We start from the raw sequence: 24,096 nt of genomic DNA on the forward strand, positions 1-24,096 counted from the left end.
ACTGCCAGCACGTCCTTCACGAACACACCAGGACGCATCTTCACGAGCTGAGCGGGCATCATGGGCGCCGCATCCTGGTCGAGCGCTCGATTGGCGTCGTTACGCTCTGCTTTGACGTCGTTGAGACCCGCGATCAGCGTCATCGCATATATCGAGATCTCCTTGACGATCCTTGTCTTGTCGACCTCATTGAGACCCTCGTAGCTCTCCTGCGCAAACGATCCCTGGTCCTCAATGTGGGCAATGATCGCGGCAGACGCGATGCGCATCGACTGATCATGATACGACACGTACGCCTCATCATGATTGTTGACGCCATCAACAATCTCAACACTGAACAAAACGGTGAGCGACCCGATAAGCGACTGAATATGCTCCTCCTGCTGCGCGATGAGCAGCGACTGGCTCTGGAGCTGGACGATAGTGATGTTGATGGCGTCGATGGCGGGTGCGAGCGCGTAGGTAAGAACCCACCAATCGGCGGTGGGCAGCTTCGCGGGGTTCTCAGTAGTGTACTCGATCAATGCTCGGCGGTACTGCTTGTAGAACTTGAGCACGTTCCCGAGATTGGCCCATCGGTTCGCCTTCCTGGGGCACTTGACCTTCATCTTGATGATCAGGTTGTTTTGGGTGCGGAGGTACACCGAAAAGTCGTACACGATCTTCACCCAGCTGCCATCGAAGACGCACTCGGCGGATTTCTTGACCACAATATCGATCTGATGAGGCGGACACCAGATTCGAATGACGTCGTTCTCGGCCTCCTTCACAATGAGCGTCACCAGCCCCCCATGACGCCCAGTCATCGTATTCTCGCCGTCCGATGAAAAGCCGATCAGCTTGGCGCGCCAGTTGGAATACAGCGCGTCGAGGAACTTGACGAGCATGTGGAAGATGTTCTGAGCAGTGTGACGCTCGAACATAGGGATCGCGACCAGGTGCAGATTGACGAGGAAGCCGCGGTAACAAACGCGGGTGCGCAGGTCGAAGAACGACTGGCCGCGGTGAGTACTGCCGTCGCCAGCCAGAGAGAAGGCCCACACCGATGGATCGTCGATTATCCTGGCGATCATCTGCAGCCCGTAGGCCACCAGAACACGGACTGACTGTGCGACGATGAGGTCGTTCATGCCCTGCAGCTTCGGCGTGTTGGTGCGGATCCTGGCATGATCGATGGCAGCAGCCGTTTGACGGAACGACATGCAGACACCGACGTGGTCCATGGCGAGCTCGAAGCGCATCTCGTTCTTGATTGTTGCCGTGTACGTATACGTCCCCTTCTCGATGTTCACTTTCTTGACGAACAGCTTCATCGCGTTGACCTTCTCCTTGGCCTTCTTGGCGGCCTTCTTGGCGATGGCTGCGGCCGCGTCCTCGTCGTCGTTGTCGTTGCCGCTGTCCTCGTCGTCATCGCGAAAGAACAAGTCCCCGATAATTGTCTCAATGATGCTGTTCTGGATCACGTAGTCGATCGACGCGGTCGACAGGTCCATGTAGTTGTGGAGCGTGTTGGTGCGCTTGGCCATGCCGTTGAAGTAGCTCTTCTTCTCATCGGGCGACAGCGTCTGGTAGAGCATCCACGGTTCCTCGTGCCGCCCTTCAAGATGGTGGCGGTACTGATGCGGCAGGAACGGCTTCGTGAAGTACTCGATGTCGGTGCGGTTCTTGCGCTTGCGGCCCGAGTCGCCCGTCACCTCGACCACATCACGGCCTTGGTGAACACAGAACAAGCAACGACAGGACTGCGCGCCATTGGCCTCCGTCGTGATGAGCTCCATCCCATACTGAAGGGTGTGTGAGGATTGGAACGGCGTCGCCACTTTCTTCCCTCCCATGTTGCTGCAGCTGCAATGCTCGGTATAACGATGCGGTACGTCTTGCCGCGGATTACGCAACTGCGCACTCCGCGCACTCACTAGTTTGTAGACGCAGCCAGGCTTAGTTTGTAGATATGTGGCGCTATTTATAGCGAATCTACAGTTTTAGGAGGCCTGTTATATTCTCTACTAAGATGCTGACGATTATTTAGTGGTTAATATAACGAGCGGCTTCTAAAAGGCGCCTGGATTCGTGGGGCTACACTGGCGTGGCCGTGCTGTAGTATGCGTGTATGTTGGGTTTCTCTTGCACCGTACGTAGCCTACTGTCCGTGCTATTCGGAGGTGTGGGGGAAGGACAACAAAGTAGTAGTACTAAAGAAATTAGTTTTCACTTTGCTTTTAAAAGTGCTTAGCTCCAGTGGCTTCCTAATATCGGAAGGACGAGCATTCCAGATGGCTGCAGAAGCGAATCTGAAGGCTCGCGATGCAGTGACAGTCTTTGTTCAATCGTTAGCCAAAAGCCGCTGCGAGGATGACCAGAGTTGGCGTGATGGTTTATGCTCCTTGACGAGATCAGCGAGGTGTCGTGGTTCATTTGTGGCAAGCACTTTGTGTGCACTGAGTGCGACCTTACAATGTATCCGATCGGCAACCAGAAGCCAATGCAGCTCAGCGAGGACCGGAAAGACATGGTCGGATCTTGCAGTACCCGTCACGAAACAAGCGAAAAGATATTGTACATGCTGCATGGGGATGGGAGCGAGTGGCCGTGCACCAGGGAGGCCTTGGTGAGGACAGGGGCCATGACAACGCTGCCTCGTGCATCACAGTCATGTCTGTTGATTCAGACACAGCCCTCACCAGTATTGCTTGTGCTTGTATCATCTTAATGATTAGTATATATCATAAGCATTGTGCCTTTATATACAAATATTCAAAATTCCAATTCTGTTATAAAAATATATATTTTATAAAATTTCCGCACCCCCGATTAGCGTGGTTGGCAAATTCGGTTGGAAATAAGTTCAACATACAGTGGTACCTCGGAGATCGAACTTAATTCGTTCCAAAACTGTGTTCGATCACCGAATTGTTGAAGTTCTGGGGCGTTCGATCTCCGAGGTTCTACTGTATATACATATAGACATGTAAAAGTGGATCTTTGAGAATTCCAAGTTCCACAAAGAGGTAATTTGTTGGATTTGCTGCTCAATATTTTTCACAAAGAATGCCACAGCCATAGTTATGGTGGACTAAATTGTTGGTTAGGGTGGACACCAATCAAGGGCATTGACTGCATCACCCATTATTGTCATTAATGCTTGTACTGTTTTAAGTCGGAGATAAAATGGGTCCGAGATCGACGCAAATCTACACATGGCACGAGCTCGTTATAACAAGACGCACCTAAACGACACCCGTTTATGACGAGTGGTGGTGCAGGAGCGCGCAACGCTCTCTTGCCTTCTTTGTGATACCTCCACACCGCAACCACTAAACCTGTTCAGGTGAACTACTCTTAGGAGCACATTTTCTTCCCAGTCAGCAAGTGGTTCCTTATGATGACGAAATGCTTGTTATACATAACACAAAGCAATCATGAGCATCGTTGTGGAGAATATAAGTAACAACAAACAAGCAGACAAGACGCCTATGGTTTAGGGTTGTGAAACAGAGACGGCGTGCAGAAGCAGCGATGTGTAGTCGAGCTTGGGGAAGGTCACCTGTGGTCTCAGTGGAGGGCTCCGGAGGTGTTCAGTAATGGACGCTAAGGTATTTAATGCCATCTTCTTCCTCGTATGGCAGGGTGATGAGCAATGTTGTATGTGGCATGTTGTATGTTACGAGCGACATACCTGCGTTCGGGCCAGTCCTTGGTTTCTACCATCTTTCATGCTTTGTTCAATGATCTCTCTTCTTCAACACGGCACTGACTCTCTGGGGTGAAGAGGCGTGAGTGCCTTAAAGAGCAGAGTAGCTACCCTGTATAGGGCAGTGTTCTTCACTAACTTTCAGATGGGGGGCAATTTCGCAGATAAGACATCAGTTTGAGGACCGCTATACATTTGAAACCCCATTGGGTTTAACAGTATGATGGGGTGTTTTCACATTTGTGTATTGTCAGATGCCGCACGCCAGGTGCTGCACTAAAAGCTACCAGGGGCCGCCAGTGGGCCGCGGGCCTTGCGATGAACAACACTGATATAGGGGCACATACCCATACCAGGCAATAATCACGAAAAAGTGTGCTGGCTCCGTTTGTAAATGGGGCTGACTCTTGAGCCTACATTCCATTGGCAGCATGTCAACCCTACGCCAAATTGGCTCGAGAGCTGTGCTTTTGGGCTTGCATTTCATCCCAGGATCTCAATAGTGTTTTCTGAGCAGTTTTGGATGGGAGTGTGTGGCTGTGAGCGTGTGATGTTTTAATTACTGGTAGTGCATGGGAGTGTGAGTTAGGTGGTCGTGGTGGATGTAAGTGTGTGTTGTGTTAAGTAGTGGTGGATGGGAATGATTCTTGCTAATGTAATAAAGGACTCGACCACGATGTCTGGCTTGGTGTCCTTTATTCGGTTCTTCTCTCTTAACCCGCACGGCTGTCCTTCTATAAGACTCTATACTGACACTGATACTGCTCTCCTGCAGTTTCTCCCCTCGTCGTTCTCTCAGCCTCTCTCTCCTCTCGTCGCTCTCGTAGCCTCTCCCTCACACACAGCCTCGCCGGCTGTGTTCCCCGCAGCTCCTCGTCCGCCTTCTCTCCAGCCGCCCCACCGCTGTCTTCTCTCGCAGCTCCGCTGGCTGCTCCCTTAGCTGGCCACCGCTGGCCGCCGCTGCCACCCCTTGGCTTTGCCCACGTGGCCTTACTCTGGTCCAGTCCCACTCGTTCTGCCTTCCTCTTCCGGTCTCCTCCCTTAAGAACCTTAACCTTTCCTCCCACGTCACCTAACTCCACCTCTCCGTGACGTCACATCCGGGAGGTCGCCCGCGCCCGCATTACACCACCCTCCCCCGTGGAGAAAAACCCAGCCGACCTCGGCTGAACAACACCAACAGTAATGCGGGCGAACCCGAGCGTAACACACCAAAGGACACCAAGCATGCAATATAACAGTAAGAACAATCAACACAACTCAACAATCAATAACGTAGCAGAAGCAGGCAATAAATACACAGTAAGAACAATACAACATAACAATCAACGAAACACAAGGGATTTAGAGCGTGTGCGGGTCGCCGGCCCGTCCCGGACGGTCGGCGGCCCATCCGCGGAACGGGAACGTGATTGAGTTTGAGGAGCGACAGGGTGAAATCCCCCTGTCGCTGTTGGAAGTCCACCAACGTCCCGTGTCCTTGAAGGATCAGTCTTGGGCTTGTCCCGCGGATGCGTCTGCAGCGGGGTCGGAAGGGCTGCAGGGCTCGAAGGACCCGCAGATCTGGCAGGCACCCTCCGAGCAGAGCGCCTCGTCCCCTCCGGCGTCAAGGCCGGCCTGCCTGGAACAGGTACGACAGGCGCTCTAGCAAGATCAATGGACGCAGGCGGGGGAGAGTCGGCAGCAACAGACCCCGGCAAGGCAACATTGGGAGATGATGCATCATGTAGGGGAGCAACATACGGTTTCAAGCGCGACGTGTGAACAAACCAGCGGCGAGAACCAATTTGAACACGCGCCGACTGAGGATTAGGAACCTCAATGAGGCGGACAGGCCCTCGCCAAGGTTTGTGAAATTTGGGAGAGGTACCCGGCCGCACCTGCGGGCAATGGAGCCAGGCCAGGTCCCCAACCTTCCAGGGGCACTCCCCTTTGGAACGCCGTGCGTACCTCTCATTTCGGGCCTGAGCTTTGGCCGTAGCCACACGGGCACTCTCCCGCGCCTCCGAGACCCGGCGAACAGTGTCACGAATGTAGTCAGGAAGCGGTTTACAAGGTCCCCTCACACCGGTTCCCATCTGCACATCCATTGGCGGCACGTTTTCCCGACCATACATAAGGTAAAATGGCGAATAACCCGTAGCCGCATGAGGAGTCATCCTGTACGCCGAAAGCACCCCCGGGATGTGCAGGTCCCAATCCGATTGTTGCTCACTCACCGTGTGGCACAGCATGGCAGACAATGTCCGGTTTAGCCGCTCAACCATACCATCCGTTTGCGGATGGTATGGGGATGTCCGGACCTTCTTAGTCCCTAGGCCCGCGCATACTTCCGCCAATAATTTCGAAGAAAAATTTCGGCCCTGATCCGTAAGGAGTCTCTCCGGCGCACCCTTGTCCATAACATATCCGAACAAAAAGGCGTCGGTAATGGCCGCGGCCGATTGATCGGGCAACGGCCAGGCCATCGGCCAACGGGAGAGGTACTCAACCCCGACCAGCAAATATTTATTACCCCTCGCCGAAGGTGGGAAAGGTCCCAAAATGTCCAGTGCCACCAATTCATTGACCCGAGACACCCGAATTGACTGTAAGGGTGGCACATAAGGATGTTTAGGAGGCTTACGCCGGGCACAGTCAGGGCACGCGCGGACGTGCCCCACGACATCCGTCGACATGCCGTGCCAAAAATAATGACGTTGCAACGTCAACAAGGTCTTCTGCACACCCAGATGTAATAGCGTGTCACAATGGAGAGTTCTAATCAACTCGTATCGGAGGGACGCAGGCACCACTAGACGCCAGTGTTCCTGGAGACTTTCCCTCCACATAAGCAGACCATCTCGGACCGCGGTTTCCGGCGCACCCTCCGTAACCGGACCCCCAACCTCCACTTTGGATCGCTTCCGCAAGGACACTAACGACTCATCCATCATTTGCTCCCTTATCCAAACAGACCGTGGCAGATTCAAAACCCCATCAGTCGGCCCCGGTTCCACAGTAGCATCCGACTTCTCCACAGCCAATACCACCGGCTGAGGGGGGGGTAGGCTGGGCGCACATCTCTGCGTCCCCGACGCACATTTGCAAGGGGAGCGCTGCGGCAACCTAGAAAGTGCGTCTGCGTTCGCATGGCGCACCCCTTTACGATGGTGAATTTGAAATGAAAATTCTTGCAGCGTGTCCAACCAACGCGACAGCTGGCCGGAAGGTTGATCCATTTTAAGGGCATATTGCAAGGCCGCATGATCCGTACGTACGATAAAGGAACGGCCGTACAGGTACGGTCGAAACTGACGTAGGAAAAAAACGACGGCTAAGAGTTCCCTGCGAGTGACACAGTAGCGTGTTTCCGCGGGCGACAGGACCCGGCTACCATACGCAACGACGCGCTCTACGCCCCCTTTAGACTGAGACAACACCGCGCCAATACCTGTGTCGCTCGCATCCGTATCAAGAATGAACGGTTGATTGAAATCCGGATAATCCAATGTTGGGGCGGTAGCCAACAGATTACGCAGACTCTGAAAGGCCGCCTCTTCCGGTGGTCCCCACGCAAACTTACGTCCCTTACCCGTAAGGAGGTGCAAGGGCCTCGCGATGGTCGCAAAATTCGGTACAAATCTTCGATAATACGAGGCAAATCCCAGAAAGCGACGTACATCCCCCACGGTGACCGGAGTCGGCCAATCTCGGACGCACGCCGTTTTTTCCGGGTCCGTAGACACCCCCTCAGCACTCACGATGTGCCCCAAATAACGGACGGACCGTTGCAGTAGGTGACATTTCTTTGGTTTAAATTTCAAGTTCGCGGAGCGCATCCTCGCGAACACCGTCTCCAGCCGCCTTAAATGTTCATCAAATGTGCGGCTGAAGACGATGATATCGTCCAAATATATGAGACATGTCTCCCACTGCAACCCCGTCAAAACGAGTTCCATGAGCCTTTGAAATGTGGCAGGGGCCGCATTCAGCCCCATCGGAAGGCAGTTAAATTGAAACAACCCCTGCGGCGTACGGAATGCGGTCTTCTCCCGTGAGGGCTCGTCAAGGGGAAGCTGCCAAAATCCCGAAGAGAGGTCCAGTGTAGAGAAATACTTAGCCCCCGACAATGCGTCGAGGGAGTCGTCCATACGCGGCAGGGGATACGCATCTGCCACCGATATCTTATTCAATTTTCGAAAGTCAACACAGAATCGCAATTTGCCATCCTTTTTCTTAACCAAAACCACAGGCGCGCCCCATGGGCTGTTCGACGGCGATATAATATCCGCAGCCAACATATCCTCCACTGCCCCCCGAACGTGTTCTCGCTCGGCCGGACTCATTCGGTGCGAATTCAACCGAATAGGGGCAGCGTCGCCTGTAGCAATGTGATGGTGAAGCAATGAGGTGCGTCCCAAATCCAAATCATTGGAGCTGAACACATCGGAATACGTCAATAACAATTTATGAAGCGCACCCCGTTGATCCACAGACAGGGAAGAATTTCCGTCACATAAGCTAGCAATCCAGCGGTCATCCGAAGCCACAGGCTCGGAAACACCAGCAACCACTCCCTGGCTATGCGAACAATCGTGAGCCGTAAATGCCGTGGTGGCATGTGCCACAACCGTGCCGGCTGGGACACAGACATTTTCCGTACCCGCATTGAGCACCTGCAAAAACGGTAATTGATCTGGCCGGACGATGGTCTGCGCTCCGACCAGCGCCGATCCGGCCGTTATCGAGGCTGAAGGTGACAACAAGATCCCAACCGCTCCCAGCCGACCAGGCAGGGGCTTCCGATACCGCAGGGGAATAAGCATCTGTGAACCAGGTGGAATATCAACAGATGCCACGGATAGCGCCTGCACTTGTACGGCCGAAGCAGGTCGCCCCCAGGGCGACGGCAGAAACGAAATTTGACGGCCACCCGGCAGTTCAATACAATTCTCATTAATTTTGATCAAAATAGGCATCTTAGCCAGAAAATCAGTGCCCAATAAACAGGGAACTGCCAAGGATCTTGAAATCAACACAACGCCCGAGGCCGACACATCCCCAATAGATATTTTAGCGTCCACCTGGCCCACGATGCCCATACTACCCCCGTTCGCAGCGACGCACGACCCGTAAACCGGACGCACGGCCCCGGGTGGGATGCCTAACAGATGAAAAATGACATCCGAAATAATAGTCGCGGACGCCCCGGAATCGACCAAAATGCGCACGTCCACCCCTTGTATAGACCCCGGCACGGTGGACGAACCCGTAGCGGCCGCAACAACCCTCCGTGCCAATTTGCGCCACTGCGTCACAGAGCGACAAGGCCCCGTCGAAGGTCCCTCTTTAACAACAACACTATGACCGCACAACGAAGGTGATGGGTGAGGTGTAAAGCCTTGCCGGGTGTCTGGTGCGTGCCGACTTGCCTGTTTCGGTGGATCCTTGGGCGGCTTGGCCGGTAATGAGGCCTCCTGTTGTGGCGGACCCGGGATGCGGGCCCAGCAGTCCTTCGCGTAGTGGCCCTTCCGTCCGCAGCGGAAGCAATCGGCGTCGTTGCGCCGAAGCGCAGGCCTTGCATCGCGCCGCCCGCGTATCGGCGGTGCAGCACGAGAGGCCGGTCCACCGCGGCCTGACCATGGCACCGAGGCGGCCGTCAGCTCCTGAGGGCCCCGCTCATCCGGCACGTATACCGACTTCGTAGGGTCCCAACCCAGAGCGCCACCCTCCGCGTCGGGCCCCCCTGTCCACGCCGTGACCTGTTTCCATCGTCGTAGGTTGAATTGTGCATCCAGACATTTCGCCGCCGCCCGGGAGGTGAGCTTCTCATGCCCGCACACCGGCATGGGAATCCCAAGATCCCGCGACAGCTCGAGCATCTTGCCCAAGATGAGAGGCTCGAGCAGGTCAGGTGTTGTATCTGGATACGCGGCCATAGCCAAATCAAGCACTGCACCCCTGTACGCCACAGGCGACTCCTCGGGCGCTCGTTGTCGTTGAGCGAATCGCCGATGCGCGTCGTCAGGTGGCTCGTAGGCGTCGGCCATTTCTTGAAAAACTCCATATAATGTCCTCTTCTTCTCGGCCTTAATGGAGCGAAAAAAACGAACAGATTCGTCGTCCAGAAGAGTCGGCAACACTTCCAAGGCCTCAGCATCGGTCCATCTCGCAGAACGGACCGCCGCTAAAAATCTGCAGGCGAAAGCGCTCCAGTCGCCCCCAATGGCGAATTCCTTGACCGTGGTGAGATGGCGACTCCGACTTCGCTTCACTCCGCCCTCCGCCGATGGTTCCTCCGGAGGCAAATTCAAAATGGCGTCGAATCGCGGCGTGGTCAAGATGGCGGATTCCCGCCGCGGCACGCGCAAGATGGCGGCCTCCTGCCGCGTGGCCCATGGCGCCGGGAGTGAAGAACCCGTGGCGGCCTGTGGAGCACTCTCCGCTCTCTCCGTCGCCGTGCTTGGGGTGACGAGATGACACAATTGGCCCAGGGCGTCCTTGAGAGTCTCCAGTTGCTCAGCCACCTGCAGCCATCGCCGATCAGCGTCTGATGGTGTCGGCGGCCCTGACACTGTGGCTACATCTTCCACTCCCGTCCCCGCACTCGTTTCAGCAGGGCTCTCCTCCACCACCCTGGCAGGATCCATGTTTGGAGGGAAGTCTTCGTCTTCCGACGAAGAAGCCGATGCCGGCGCTGGAACATTTTTCTTTCTCACTTGTTTCGACATGCCGTTGCACTTCCGACACCAATGTAATAAAGGACTCGACCACGATGTCTGGCTTGGTGTCCTTTATTCGGTTCTTCTCTCTTAACCCGCACGGCTGTCCTTCTATAAGACTCTATACTGACACTGATACTGCTCTCCTGCAGTTTCTCCCCTCGTCGTTCTCTCAGCCTCTCTCTCCTCTCGTCGCTCTCGTAGCCTCTCCCTCACACACAGCCTCGCCGGCTGTGTTCCCCGCAGCTCCTCGTCCGCCTTCTCTCCAGCCGCCCCACCGCTGTCTTCTCTCGCAGCTCCGCTGGCTGCTCCCTTAGCTGGCCACCGCTGGCCGCCGCTGCCACCCCTTGGCTTTGCCCACGTGGCCTTACTCTGGTCCAGTCCCACTCGTTCTGCCTTCCTCTTCCGGTCTCCTCCCTTAAGAACCTTAACCTTTCCTCCCACGTCACCTAACTCCACCTCTCCGTGACGTCACATCCGGGAGGTCGCCCGCGCCCGCATTACACTAAGATAGTGGTGGCGATGCTAGGTTGGAGGAGTATTGTGTTATTGGTGGTGGATGGGAGTGAGTGTTATGTTAAATAGGGGCGGTGGTGGTGGATGGGAGTGACTGTGTTATTGGTGGTGGATGGGAATGAGTGATGTTTTAGATCCTCGGTTTGCTTTTGACAGTTTGCTGGCTTTGATTTGAGGGGTAGGGGTGTTGGTGAGGGTATGGTGGGGGTACGGTGGGGGTGCGGTGATGGGTGTTGTTGGGTTTGGGCGGAGGTGATTCATTGGTAGCTGCTGCGACCCAGCTGGCCTGATACTGTGCTCACCCAGCCTCTTCTGCTCGGCCTACTAATCAACTTTAATGGGCTCCATTAAATTCAGAATGATGCTATGCCGGGAAAGGTTTTAATATCGTCAGTTAAAATGAAAGTTGCGCTACAGTAAAAATGACAAATTGGGTTCCTGAGGATTTAAGAAATTGAGTCAAATTAAATTAATAACGAGATTTTAACTTCCTTGAAGTAGTTTGTCATCGTCTCATTCTACATATGCATGCTGTGAGTCTCCGCTGTAGGAACGAGCATATGCTGTGCATCTCTCCGATTCACAATAAGTTTCTTTAATACCAGACGAGCACTCGGTGCTGCGGAGACGTGGAGTCACGTTGATCATTGTACTGTTATGCTGCTTAATTGGAGCATTTAGGCTCTTGATGTGAAAGTTGAGCATTGTTTTATTACAGTTATTTCTTATTTCTTTCCAGTAAATAAGTCAATATTGCAAACATATCAACTCACGATTTAATAGTGGTGTCGTTATATATATTAACTAAAACAGTATTACATTTTAATATACAATGTTAACTGTCTTGTGGCTTTGAAACTGCCCAGGATTTGCCAAATGAGTGTTCTTGCATTGGTACATTTGGGGAGGACATTTGCACGATGGTGGGGTGAGTGATCACGCAATGATTGTTCAGCCTTGTGGGTCAGGTCACCAGTTTTTCCACAGAGCAAACCCAGATATATTTCTCAGCCAGCTGGGTCTTTCTAAATTGTAAAGAATACTGTAGAAAAGTACAACACAATACCGTCACGGTACAAATCAACTTTTGGCACCTGAACGCAGGTGCCAAGTCCTGGACTGACTGGCAACCCAAGGGACTGTCTGGGTCAAACCTGGGTCACACCTAGCCCTTGTAATTGTATGAATGTGCATCACCCCGCTGACATCGCCTGCATGCGGGACACCTGTGAACCACGCTTGTGCCGTCGTCAGCCGCACGTGTGTTTGAATGTGTCGTCGCCGCCGCGGTGCTAAGATGTTAATTCCCTCGCCTGGTATGCAGGAGGTCGTGGGTTCAAATACTGGTTGGGGGATAAGTCAGCCCCTCATCCCTCTCAGAGTGATAGAATGAGTACCACTTTGTGGGGAAATCAACAGTGGTTGTCCTGTGGATAGACTCGCCCACACCATAAAATGCAGAATTTCCACCACAGGCTTAGGTCTGCAAACAGATGTTGAACACCACTTTAATAGCAATTTGAAGAGGACAGCTCTTTGAGTTTATTTGTGAAATGCACTGGGCCTGTGAAATGTTCACAGTATGCCAGACAGCTGATGTTATTCGCTTCACTTCAATTTCAAAACATAAAACGAGTTCGTTCATTCGGTCACACGCACACAACGCACGTATGCACACACGGTGTTGAATAGCACCGTTGGCGGTCGATTACCGGTGACTTTAATGAAAATTTATGGCAGGAGTGGGATACAAACGACCCACAGCCAGCACAGTGACACACAGGAAAGTCACCTGGCCCAGGATTAATAACCAGCCAAGTAATAGATTGAGCTACGTGTAGGTGAGCGCACTGCGAGACGGAAGCTATGCAACGGGTGCAATCATTTTTCATTCTAATTGAGAATAGGACTTCCCCCACCTCCCAAAGCTGAGCCCCCTCTCCCAACCGTCGGTTTCTCTTCTGCGACAGGAATACCTGGGGCGACCGCAACTGGAGGAAGACTTGCGCGCTTTCTGTCAGGCCCGGGGTCCGGCTGATGGCTACGCTGCACTCGTGCTCATGGCGGTCTCCTTCCCGGAGGGGAGCCCCGTGCCCTCTCGACAGGTGGCTGTGTACAGCTGCTGTGGAGCACTGCAGGCGCAGGTGTGTCTGGGTAACCGCAGATTCAAATGTAGTCTCAAGTGGAGTTAGTCTAACCAGTTGGGAACTTGCGAGGTTGGGATCTTCTCATTTGCCAAGTGACCTGTGTGATATTTGCTTGATTTATTTTGATGACCAATGTCACTCTTACGACTGAGTCAAGGTCTTGGTCGCTCTCGTTCTCACCTGGTTGGGAAATATATGTGTACATATTTCATCTGAAATTTCTCTTTGAGATGGAACATTTCATTTTCAGGGGTGTCCATGGTATCCGTTCACACATACTTGGCAAACACATACTGACACATCTATTAATGTGTTAAATCTATAACATACACAGTATGCATTTATGCAATGAACATCGTACCCAAACAAATCAAATACATAATTAGATGGTATACATCGCTGGTTCATATATAATGCACTCTAGTTGTACATAGATTAAACTTCATATATATGTTATGATGTTTCGCTCTCACCGACTCATGGTTTTTCTTCGTGTAGATCTGTGGGGCATTGCAGGCGGCCGATAGCCCCGACTTGCAGCTGCGTGCGATGGAGAGCAGGTGCCCCGTGGTGTCCAGCTTCCAGCAAGGCACACACTCTGCTACCCGCAAGCACGTGCTGCCCATCCTCGCAGGCTTCCTGCAGAGGTAGCAGCAGTCACCGTCCCTCTGCCGCCTTGCAGACGCCGCGTTGGCTCCTGCTGGTTGGGGTGGACCAGGGCTGCCACCTTGTCCAGAGACTAAAGCCGGACAAAGTTTTACTGCCATTTATACCTCTTCCAGTACATTAATCAATATTGTGAACATATCTATATACACTTTAATACTAGTGTTATTATTATTTTTTTTCTTTCCTTAAACAGTGCCAGTTTTATTATACTGTATTGTGTTTAACCATGATTCATAATTAGTTTATTTTGGGTTAGATCGTATTGGTATGTACATTTTTTAATATAGCCCTCCACCACTGGAGAGCCAATCAAATTATGTTGTAACTTGGGTGGAAATGTGCCAATCGATTTGGTTTATCAGCAAAACTGGAGGAATGTTAATGTTGCACACTCGAAATGAAGGACGTGGGCAGGTGCTCCAAATCGAGGGCAAGCACATTTATTTATTATGGTTAATATTAATCTTGGGAAGAACAGCACCGTCACTCTGTAAAATGCAACAACACGTGTGTTACAACCAGCCTTGCGCCCGAGTCGCCATTAACCATGTGACTGGTTTACACGTACGGTTATTCATTAACCCTTTCTCTTAAACCCAATTCTACTACTGATAAACCATCCTTGTCTTTGACAATCGCATTTGCACATCACTATTCGACTATTACTTTAATCCTAAGCTGTATGTCTATCTATACCATCCACTTATATCGGTATATTACACCCATTATATGTACTGTATGTGTACAGTATACGTACTGTATCTCACCGTTGTACAGCTTACTACTTTACATGTGTTCTATTCTCAATAGCATTGCAAGTAGTCATACTCTGGGTACATGGGCATGGTTATAGACTAAACAGTATTAGAGTTAGAGAATTACAATGACAGTAACTAATTACAGTGCGTCATCCCTTTACAATGCACAGTGCTAAAACGCCTCTAATTGCATATATCACAAACGAACAATTCAAAGCAAAGGCTTAAAGTCTAGAACAAGTCTAGAACAAGTCTAGAACATTTATATAACGATCAAAAACAACATTTGGGTCCTTTACCTGTAAAATGCAACAACACGTGTGTTACAACCAGCCTTGCGCCCGAGTCGCCATTAACCATGTGACTGGTATATCCGCGTGGTCATTCAATAACCCTGCCAGCCACCTTACAGGCCCGACTCAGTCATCACATGCTGCTGTACATACATGCATTGATGCACTGCACAGCCCATCAGGACTTTCACAGAACCACACTTTACTCCCTTGCTGCACAAGGACATACTTAAAAGAGTGATCCATTCCTAATGTGCCACATTAAAAAGTAAAATGTTTACAATTTGTATTCGACCTTTAGCTGGAGATTATAGCCAGCATCATCAGGCATTTAATAACAGCTCAGCTTTTGAAGACCCACATCAGGAAGCTCTTTTATGCAAGAGTATGAGCTTTTGTTAAACGCTTGATGATGCTGGGTGTAATCTCCAGCAAAATGTCATATAAGCATTGTCAGCATTCTGCTTGGGCTTTTCTAGTTTTGTTGGTCAACCAAACCACTCAGCATATTCGCCCCCACGTGACAACTTGATATGATTGGATCTGTCGGGCGGAGGTTTATGGTTAACATTGACAATACCTACATGACCATTTAACCCAAAATAAACTAATTATAAACCATGAAAATTGGTTATGAACGTCTACCTATAAAACTAGTATTTAACTGTGTTGTGGCTCTTAAACTGCCCTACATTTGCCAATTGAGTGGACATGGACTTTGCTCTTGTAGTTCCATTGGTACATTGGGAGAGATTTGCACGATGGCACCGTTAGCGATCACGCAATGATTGTTCAGCCTTGTGGGTCTAGCCAGGTCGCCAGCTTTTCCACAGCAAACCACCCAGATATATTTCTCAACCAGCCTGAGACTATCTAAACTGTGCAAGATACGGTATGAAAGTAAAACACATTACCACCAAAGTGTTTGGATTCTGTATGGCTTTCCTGGGTCAATAATTACATATTACTCGCGGGAAGCACCCGGCGCTGCCCGGGCGAAAAAGGCACACACACGCATCGACTTACACACAAAGACATCGACCCACACACAAGCACATCGACTTACACACACATGGACTCAAACACACACATACTCACACGCATCGACTTACACACACACATATCGACGTACACACACAGTGACTCACACACACACACAGCGACTCACACACACATCGACTTACACATGCATCAACTTAAACACACATACATCGACTCACACACATCCAACAACACACACGCACATATGGACTTACACACACACATCGACGTACACACACACACACATCGACTGACGCACATAGACTCACGCACACACACATTGACTCACAACAACAACAACAGCCATTCGCCACTAAGTGGCGGTGACATCACCACGACGCTTGTGCCAGGCCAAGTGCACCTTGAGGCCACGTGAAGTGTCGAACGCCCGCTGGCAGGAGGTCACGGGGCAGACCCAGGTGCCACGGGTCGACTGACCGAGATGACTGGCTGATGCACCACCTGTGCCCCCTACTGTGCCAACTTGCTGTGCTTTAGCCACCCGGCGCTCCGCTCGTTGTTGTGAGCGTCGCTCTTCCTTCCTCCGTTGTTGCTGGAGGGCGACTGCCTCCAACTGCCCAGTAGCGTCCTTCACGAGCCTCCTCCAAAAAGGCCGATCTTGACACTGCTGGTACCAGTCCTCCTGCACCACATCACTCCATCTCCTCTCTAGCCCGTGCCGCGCCCATTTAGCCCCCTCGATCCGGCCGAACAAAAGCTGTTTAGGCATGCGGTAGCTGGGCATGCCGGCTACATGACCCAGCCAACGCAGCCTTGCCTGCCGGAGGAGATCACCGATGGGACTTTGCCCAGATCTTTCAAGGATTTGTGAGCTCCTCACACAATCCAGCCTGGTTAAACCCAGGATGGATTGTAGGCAGGCCAGCCTAAATGTTTCCAACCGGCGAAGATGCTCCATTAGGGGGGTCCACGTTTCGCAAGCGTAGAGAAGGGAGGGAATGACCGTGGCCGAGAAGACCTGAAGCTTCGTGCGGAGCGACAGACCAGGTAGCTTCCACACAGCGTTACGCAACCAATGAAAAGATATTGCCGCTCGACTGATTCGGAGTGAGACCTCTGCTGATAAACTGGAGCCGGTCATAAGCACACTGCCCAGGTATGGGAAACTCTCCACTCTCTCCACAACTGCCCCATCACCGATTGGGAGTTGTGGGGGTGGAGTGTCCAATGGTACAAAATACCCAGGCAGGTGCTTAGTTTTGGTGGGGCTGATGGTAAGGCTCCACCTCTTAGTGGCACGCTCCAATCTCAGCAGCAGCGTCTCCAACTCCTCTTCTGAATGAGCAGCTATTACCAAATCATCGGCATACATAACGTGGTTGACCAATAGGGAGCCATCCCTTGATCGCACCCGGGCGTCGATCAGCCTCCCATTATATCTGTACCAAATGGAAATTCCCCCGGTACAGCTATTGAAGGCTTCACGAACTACGCAGTCGAAATAGATGTTAAATAATGTAGGAGCCAGAGGACATCCCTGTCGCACCCCAAGGTGTACAGGGAAAGGCTCCGACTCCCGGCCACGTAGTTTTACCCAGGCCCGCTCACCATCATGAAGGTCCTTAATGATCGTGAGCAGAGGGTCAGGGACTCCGAAAGCACGAAGAACAACCCAGAGCCCAGGCCTACTGATGGTATTATAGGCCTTGACCAGGTCAATAAAGCAGAGATGTAGATATTTTTGGAATTCCCTACACCTCTGCTGTAGCAGACGGACAGAAAATATGGCATCTGTGCAGGACCGCCCTTTCCTGAAACCGCATTGGGGTTCCGCAAGCCTCTCCTCAGCGTGCCTAGCAAGGCGATGTTAAATAATCCTTGCCAGGACCTTTTCCGGCACACTGAGGAGTGAGATTCCCCTGTAGTTGTTACAGTCTGTGCGGCCCCCCTTCTTAAAGAGGGGGACCACCAGGGCATCCTTCCAATCCTGCGGAACCCGTCCAGTGGTCCAAACTGTTGTTATGATGTCATATAGGGCAGTCTGTGCACAAACGCCACCCTCCCTCAGCATTTCGCTTGGGAGATCATCTCTGCCCGGTGCCTTTCCTGGTCTCAGACTCCGGATCGCCTTCAGTACTTCCTCAACAGATGGCACCTCAGCCAGCCACTCACAGGGGGTGACCTCTTCCATTATTTGAGGCACCGCAGCCTCAGCAGGGTTATCCCCACTTTGTGCCATGATGTTTTCCTGACTGAGAGATTTTCCCTCCCCCAGGACCTCACAGAAATGCTCAGCAAATCTGCAAACCTGTTCCTGGGTGTCGGAGATTGGATCACCGTTTTTTCCCCTAATGATGGTAATAGGTGTGGTGCTGCAGGTTACTTTTTTGATGGAGTTAAATAGTGATTTGTGATCGCGGGCCACTGAGGCAGACTCCATCTCCTCAGCAACCCGCGACCACCACCCATCCTTGCAGCGCCTTACGGCTCTCCGAACCTCCGAGCGAAGGCTGCGGTAAACCTCATTCTCTGATGTGGGATGCTGTAGCCGATGAGAGTGGGCCTGTCGCTTCTTCTCAATTAACCTGAACACCTCCTCTGTCAGCCAGGGTTTCTGGGGAGGTCTGGACCGCATCCCCAAAGCAGCCATTTCAGCTGCATGAGTCAGTCCTAAACCTCGCCCATTTACCCTCGACATCAGGAGGAGTGGGGGACGATGCCAACCCCAGCTGCAAGCGATGATGAAATTCTCGCTTGCAACTTTCATCAGCTAACTGAGACCAGGCCACTTTTTGTTGGAATGGGGTCCTGGGTGTACACCCACCACCGGAGTGGAAGAATGGCAGGCGCATCTTACAGATGACTAGTCGATGGTCAGAGGGCAGATCAGCTCCATGGTAGGTCCTGGTGTCAAGGACATGGGCTCGCATCCACTGGTCCGTCACTATGTAGTCCAGCAGATGTTCTTGCTTGGACCCGGCATGCATCCATGATGTGTGGATGCGCCGATGCCGGAAGAGCGTGTTGGTAATTACAAGCCCATGGGCTGCACAAAAATCTAGCAGCCTCCTACCGTTGTTATTGAGCTGATCTGGCCCATGCCTTCCAATCACTCCAGACCAGGTGCCAGCATCATGACCAACTCGGGCATTGAAGTCACCCAACAAGATGACTCTGTCCCGAGTGGCCACTTTAGTCAGCACCTGTGACAGGAGGTCATAGAAGGCATCTGACTCATCGGCTTTGCCTGCATCCCTCCACGGATGTTCGTCTTCGGTGGGGGCATAAGTAACCACGACCACCACTCCTTGCCTCCGGTTGATGGGAAGGCGAGCCCAAAGTATCCTGGGGCTTACAGTTTCCCACTACCTCACTGCCACGCTCCCACGCCCCCTTCATTCTTTTGTTCAGAAGAAGAGCCACACCCTGTTGTTTGGCAGTCTCCTGCCCCAAGTGGAGGACTGTCCACCCCTCATGGTGGCAGGAGCCAGAACCGGTCCACCGGACCTCCTGAATGCCACAGAGATCCAGGCGGTACCGGTCCAGCTCCCGACAAAGGAGTGGCAGCCTCTCCTCCGCAGTGAGCGTTCGAACATTCCACGTGGCCATCCGCAATGGTTTTTCGTTGTTTCTGAAGGAGCCCCGAGGGTGAAGATTCAATCTCCTGGCTCCGCCAAATGGGGTTTGGCCAGGAGACGTCATAAAAGCCTGTCCCCCCGGGGCCTCAGGCACAAGCTTATTTGTTTCATGTTTATATCGTTGTTTAGTGGTAATTAATTGAAGGTGGAGGCGTTACCAGCCCCTCGCACCCGTCCAGAGCCCCTGTTTAGCCACTGTGGTGGTCACAGACGCCATGAGGGGAGAGGCCAATGGGCATTGGACCTCCCCACACAGCACTGCCCACGACAGTGTTGCCCGTCCGGCACCGCGAGGAGGTAGGAGGTTGTTTTGCCGGACTCACGCACGCACATAGAGCCACACACACACATCGACTTACACACATTGACTCACACACACACATCGACTGACACACATCGACTTTCACATACACACATCAACTCAGAAACACACGTAGATCGATGCACACACACATCAACTTACACACATCAACTCACACACACACACATCGACTCACGCACACACACACACATGGGCTTACACACACAAACACAGCGACTGTCACGCACACGCATATGGACTCAAACACACATCGACTCACACACACACACACATCGACTTATACACACAAATATCGACATACACACAGCGACTCACACACATCGACTTAAACACACACATCGACTTACACACATCCATAGACTCACACATCGAACTACACACACACACATGGACTTACACACACACATCGATGTACACACACACATCGACTTACACAGCGACTCACACACACATCGACTTACACACACATCGACTTACACACACATCGACTTAAACACACACATACATAGACTCACACACACATCGAACTACACACACACATATGGACTAACACACACACATCGACGTACACACACACACATGTGTAGTGTAGTAGAATGGGGGCTGCAGGCAGGTGTCACGGGGGTCGTGTCGGGCCGTGACACTCTGCGTGAACCCAACAGGACACGTGACCGGATAAAGGGGGGCCAGGGCCACCAGGGGGGTCCACGTGGTTGGGGTTCGGGCCTTCCCGAAGGATCGGGAAGGAAGGCATGGCCTGGGGTGGTGCCGGAGTGGTTCTAAGCGGGGCGTGGACGGAGAGCTGGGGCTGTTCTGTGCGGTTCTGCTGGGTCAACTCTGGGATGAAGCCACCATCTACGATCCTCGGTCTCCAGTCCAGAAATGTAGTATCCCCGTGTGTTCGCTAAGTTAGGAACGGTGGTTACCACCACCCTATGTCGTTATCCTGCTAATGTTAAGAGTTACCCGTTGTGTTTAGCTAATAAAGTGTTGCCTCCAAAGTTCCAATGTCCGCCTGAATTGAACCTACTACACATGGACTTACGCACACACACACATCGACCTACACACACATCGACCTACACACACATCGACCTACACACACACATGGACCCACACACACACACATCGACTCACACACACAGCGACTCTCTCACACACACACATGGACTTACACACACATCGACTCACACACAGAAATATCGACTTACACACACACACATCGACCTACACACACATGGACTCGCACACATCCATACATCGACCCACACACAGACACATCGACTTGCACACACACAGTGAGTCACACACACACATCGCGACTCACACATACACATCGACTAACACATGGACTCGCACACAAAGACAAAGACCCCCCATATAGCCTTAGCAGACTGTAGGGGCAAGTGCTGTTAGCGAGAAACTATGAAGGCCGGAACGGTACATGAGGGGGTGGGTGGTCAGCACCACGCCCGACCGCCTTTGTCTCCCCAGTGGCGATGTTTACACACCGCACCAGGTACTCATTTGAGGCTGAGTCGACCTAGGGGAGACCCAGGACCGGTTCAGATAATCATTACTGGTGTTGGCCGTGAGTGGGAATCGAACCCTTGTCGCCAGGTTAATAGCGCAGCGCGCTAACCGCTCCACTACGCAGACATATTGACTTACACACACACATCAACTCACACACACATCGACTGACACGTCGACTCACACAACAACAACAACAACCGCCATTCGCCACTAAGTGGTGGTGACGTCACCACGACGCTTGTGCCAGGCTATGTGCACCTTGAGGCCACGTGAAGTGTCGAACGCCCGCTGGCAGGTCACGGGGCAGACCCAAGTGTCACAGGTCGACTGACTGAGATGACTGAGATGACTGGCTGATGCACCACCTGTGCCCCCTACTGTGCTAACTTGCTGTGCTTTAGCCACCCGGCGGTCCGCTCGTTGTGAGCGTCGCTCCTCCGCCCTCCGTTGTTGTTGGAGGGCGACTGCCTCCAACTGCCCAGTAGCGTCCTTCACGAGCCTCCTCCACAGAGGCCGATCTTGACACCGCTGGTACCAGTCATCGGCAAGTCCACTCAGCTCCACGTCCTCCTGTACCACATCACTCCATTTCTCTAGCCCATGCCGTGCCCGTTTAGCCCCCTCGATACAGCCGAACAAAAGCTGTTTAGGCATGCGGTAGCTGGGCATGCAGGCTACATGACCCAGCCAACGCAGCCTTGCCTGCCAGAGGAGCTCACCGATGGGACTTTGCCCAGATCTTTTGAGAATTTGTGAGCTCCTCACACAATCCAGCCTGGTTAAACCCAGGATGGATCGTAGGCAGGCCAGCCTAAATGTTTCCAACCGGCAAAGATGCTCCATTAGGGGGGTCCACGTTTCGCAAGCGTAGAGAAGGGAGGGAATGACTGTGGCCGAGAAGACCTGAAGCTTCGTGCGGAGCGACAGACCCAGTAGCTTCCACACAGCGTTATGCAACCGATGAAAAGATATTGCCGCTCGACTGATTCCGAGTGAGACCTCTGCTGTTAAACTGGAGCCGGTCATAAGCACACATCGACCCACACACACACATCGATGCACACGCACATGGACTCACACGCACACATGGACTTAGACACACATTATTGTAAAATTATGTAACCTAGTTGTTTAATATTAGTTGTGTACACACGCACACACATTGACTAACACACACATCGACTGACACGCGGACATATGAACTCACGCACACACATCGACTCGCACACACATCGACTTATACACAGATACACGGCCGTACACACACACAGTTGCAGACACGCACATAGACACATTAATATTGTAATATTTAGCAGCTAAATATTAGTTGTGTACACACACACCACGCACACACATTGACTAACACACACAGAGACATCGACTGACACACACACATATGGACTCACGCACACACACATATAGACTTATGCACACACACACGGACGTACAGACACACTAACATCGTCGCAGACACGCACATGTACTCATACGCACACCAGGACTTAGACACTTGAATAATACTCTTATATAATCGCAAAACTTTATCTGTGATGAATGCTGCACTTTCTGTCGTTTTCATGCAGGGGGCGCTGCAAACCTACGCGCTCCTGCATGAACGACGGAGGCGCAGGGACAGACGTTCGATTACGTTGGAATCGATCTGCAGACGGTGGTCTTCTCGCACGGCCAGCTCTGTCGCCTTATCTCGATCTCACAATCCCAAACAGGTAAAGGTCCGCGTCGAGCCGAACCCCCAGCAAGGCCATCTACTTAACGACGAGAGAAAATTCACACGAAATGTCCTATTCAATGAAGTTTTCCAGATGTAAAATGATATAAGCTTTTCATGAATACAATTTTAAAAACATAATACAGGGTGTTTCAAAAGATTGGACACAATTTCAAAGCAGTATATTTCACGATTGCAACATGTTACAATTACACAAAAAGTTACAAACAGTGCTCTATGTGCCCTCCACCTGCTGTACGGACAACATCGAGACGATAGTTGAATTCGCCCCAAACGCCTCTCAAAGTGTCTTCTTCCACTGAAGTCACCGCTGCCGTGATTTTGTTTTTGAGGTCATCCAGATTAGTCGCAAATGGTGGCACAAAAACACGGTCTTTGACGTATTCCCACAAGAAAAAGTCGCAGGGTGTGATGTCTGGGGATCTTGGGGGCCAAAGAGTGTAGCGCCAAGTCTTGGGGTCCCGTGCGACCTATCCAACGTTGTCTTGCGAATGACTGAGGCTAGGGGCTGTTTGTGCGCTGGGAGAGGCATCGAGTGGTCATCATTTGAAACTCTATGCCCCGCCCCCTCTATGCCCCGCCCTTTCCAGTGGTAAGAGTTTCATTCATGGGCGGTTCGTGGTTGCAGAGATATAGTGATTTTAAATCGGGGCCCATCTTTTTAAAACATCCTGTTCAATTCAAAGATGTTTCATTTTAAAACTTCTAAACGGAGCATTGGGTGCTTGCGTGAATGTGTCGTTCATGTGAAATTATTTTCGTGACTTTCCTGGCCGAAGGCCGTAAATGGTTGCGCAGGGCGCCACAAGCGCCCCCGAACAACCCCTATAGTAACAATTACCAAGTAAATTTATAAATATTCGTTGTCAACACACAAAAAAAATATTTTTATATTTCCAAGGTGATTATTAAAATAATAGGTTTCTATGTACGTGAGTTTAGCGAAAGAAGCAAGAAATAGAAATATTAGTTGTCTGCACAAAACATAAATGTTATATTTGGAAGGTAATTATTTGAATTGGTTTCTATCAAAGCGAATTTAGCGAAAGATACAAGAAAATAGTACATCG

The 24,096-nt window shown here is 51.7% G+C and overlaps 1 protein-coding gene across 3 annotated transcripts in view; it reads left to right on the forward strand.

The window, feature by feature from the left end:
* Nucleotides 1-23,671, forward strand: part of PRUNE1 (prune exopolyphosphatase 1) — a 60,805-nt gene extending 37,134 nt beyond the window's left edge. Inside the window, exons 7-9 of one of the 3 annotated variants that reach the window (XM_061558684.1) lie at nucleotides 12,882-13,055; nucleotides 13,557-13,705; nucleotides 22,860-23,671. In XM_061558684.1, coding sequence (XP_061414668.1) covers nucleotides 12,882-13,055; nucleotides 13,557-13,705; nucleotides 22,860-23,007 — 471 coding nt within the window. In that variant the 3' untranslated portion in view covers nucleotides 23,008-23,671. Of the gene's footprint in view, nucleotides 1-12,881; nucleotides 13,056-13,556; nucleotides 15,701-20,402; nucleotides 21,122-22,859 lie in introns of those variants that run through there. The other 2 variants (XM_061558685.1, XM_061558686.1) reach the window with 2 other exon arrangements.
* The last annotated feature ends 425 nt before the right edge of the window (nucleotides 23,672-24,096 follow it).

The sequence above is a fragment of the Lethenteron reissneri genome, chromosome 24 (genome assembly GCF_015708825.2).
Source record: "Lethenteron reissneri isolate LAM-NWPU_2019-01 chromosome 24, ASM1570882v1, whole genome shotgun sequence".
Taxonomy (NCBI): domain Eukaryota; kingdom Metazoa; phylum Chordata; class Hyperoartia; order Petromyzontiformes; family Petromyzontidae; genus Lethenteron; species Lethenteron reissneri.